General features: G+C 43.7%; 1 protein-coding gene across 1 annotated transcript; it reads left to right on the forward strand.

Moving 5' to 3' along the window:
* Positions 1 to 473: 473 nt before the first annotated feature.
* Positions 474 to 866, forward strand: LOC132057780 (uncharacterized). Its single transcript, XM_059450383.1, has one exon. It carries the CDS (start codon positions 474 to 476, stop codon positions 864 to 866), a length of 393 nt encoding a protein of 130 aa, XP_059306366.1.
* The last annotated feature ends 764 nt before the right edge of the window (positions 867 to 1,630 follow it).

The raw sequence follows: 1,630 nt of genomic DNA on the forward strand, positions 1-1,630 counted from the left end.
CTAAGGCCTCTCATTTCAGATTCGGATAAGTAAAAAATGGCCGGGCTTCCTTGGCAGTGCCTTATAAATGAGGGCATGCATGCAGGCAACCGGGTAAGCTTCATGCTCGCGTTCCCATAATATTAATATGCGATTCTCTACTCTTGTTCATTAATTTCCTGACTTGATTTGCTTCTTCTTCTGCAGAGTGTTGTGCTTGTTAATGAGGGCTTTATCCGGGCCCAACATGAGGTTGATAACTTAAAGGCCCAGCTGGATGCTCAGGGTCGAGAGACGGAGAAGTTCAAATTTCTCCTACGGGAGAAAGAATATCAGTTGAGTCGGGCCATTGTTTTCCCAACCTTCAATCTGAGCTTGAAGCGACAAAAGCTGAGAACCTTCACTGAAAGGCCGATTTGGTCGATGTGATTGAAAAGAACCGGCTCCTAGAGGCGGATAACATCGACCTTGGCCTACACAATGCCAACTTTACTATGAGGCTTGGTGAATTCGAGGCCACTATTACCCAACTTTGGGATGAACTTGACTCGGTCAAGACTGATGCCGTGAAGGTGGCAGAAAGACTTCACCAGCTTGAATCCGAGAGAGCCAATGACAAGGAGAAACTGAGGGTGGTAGAGGAGAAAGTCAAGACTCGAGCTCGGATCAGTGATGAGCTCAAGAGCAAGCTCGAGAAAGCTACTAAGGCCAATGATCTACTTCAGACCGAGTTTGAATCGGCCAATCAAATTCGAGTCGCTCTTCTTGAAGTGAAGTCCGAGCCAGAGGCTAGATTGAAAAAAGTCGAGGTCGATCTAGAAGAGTCTCTTAAAGATATGGAGGCCGCCGAGGCTCATTCTATGATTTTGATCGAGTACGAATGGTAGAAATCCTGGCGGGCTACCCTCGAACAAGTTGAAAAAGGGTTGGGGGACATCCAGGCCCGAATACTCGAAGCCAAAGAAATCGAGGACAGGGCCAAGAAAGCCCTTGATGTCAATTTGGAAGACTCCGAGCAAACGATTTCTGAGAACTCTGGTTCCAACCATACCGAGTAGACTAGGGCCTGTACGAGCCTTCATTTTGTTTTTATTTTTTGACTTGTGTAAAAGTCTAAGTGTAAAGCCTTGGTTTATATACGAAATGCATATTTCCCTTTTGGCTGTTGTTTTCTTCATTCTTTTATCCGAATATATGCTACGATATTTGCCTTAAACGTTTATTTTGTAAGGAATAGTCAAGGTTCGGAGCTACCTCATTGTCCGAATTGAGCCTATCTTAACTCATTGAGTATTGACTTTTACTCCGTTCAGTATGTTTTTGACCGAGGATTTTATCGAAAAGTTTTCCCACGGGGCTTATTTATACTTTGTGAATTCAGACGTCTCCGAATCACGTTGGACATTTTGGGTCGAGGTTTTTAATTTGTTTGAACCTTTTCCGACCGTTTACTTATAATAGATTAGGTTCGGGTACCTGAACCCCTGCCTTTTGTCAAATTTTGAGACAGGAGTCCCCATTCGAGGGTGTTAAAAGATTTTGAGCTCGGTTCAATATGACCTTATTGCCTTTGCCGAATTTTGACAATAGTCTCTGGTATAGGGTATTTAATAAAAAGACGTGTCCGAGACGTATGTTTTCATAACGCTTC

The sequence above is a fragment of the Lycium ferocissimum genome, chromosome 5 (genome assembly GCF_029784015.1).
Source record: "Lycium ferocissimum isolate CSIRO_LF1 chromosome 5, AGI_CSIRO_Lferr_CH_V1, whole genome shotgun sequence".
Classification (NCBI taxonomy): domain Eukaryota; kingdom Viridiplantae; phylum Streptophyta; class Magnoliopsida; order Solanales; family Solanaceae; genus Lycium; species Lycium ferocissimum.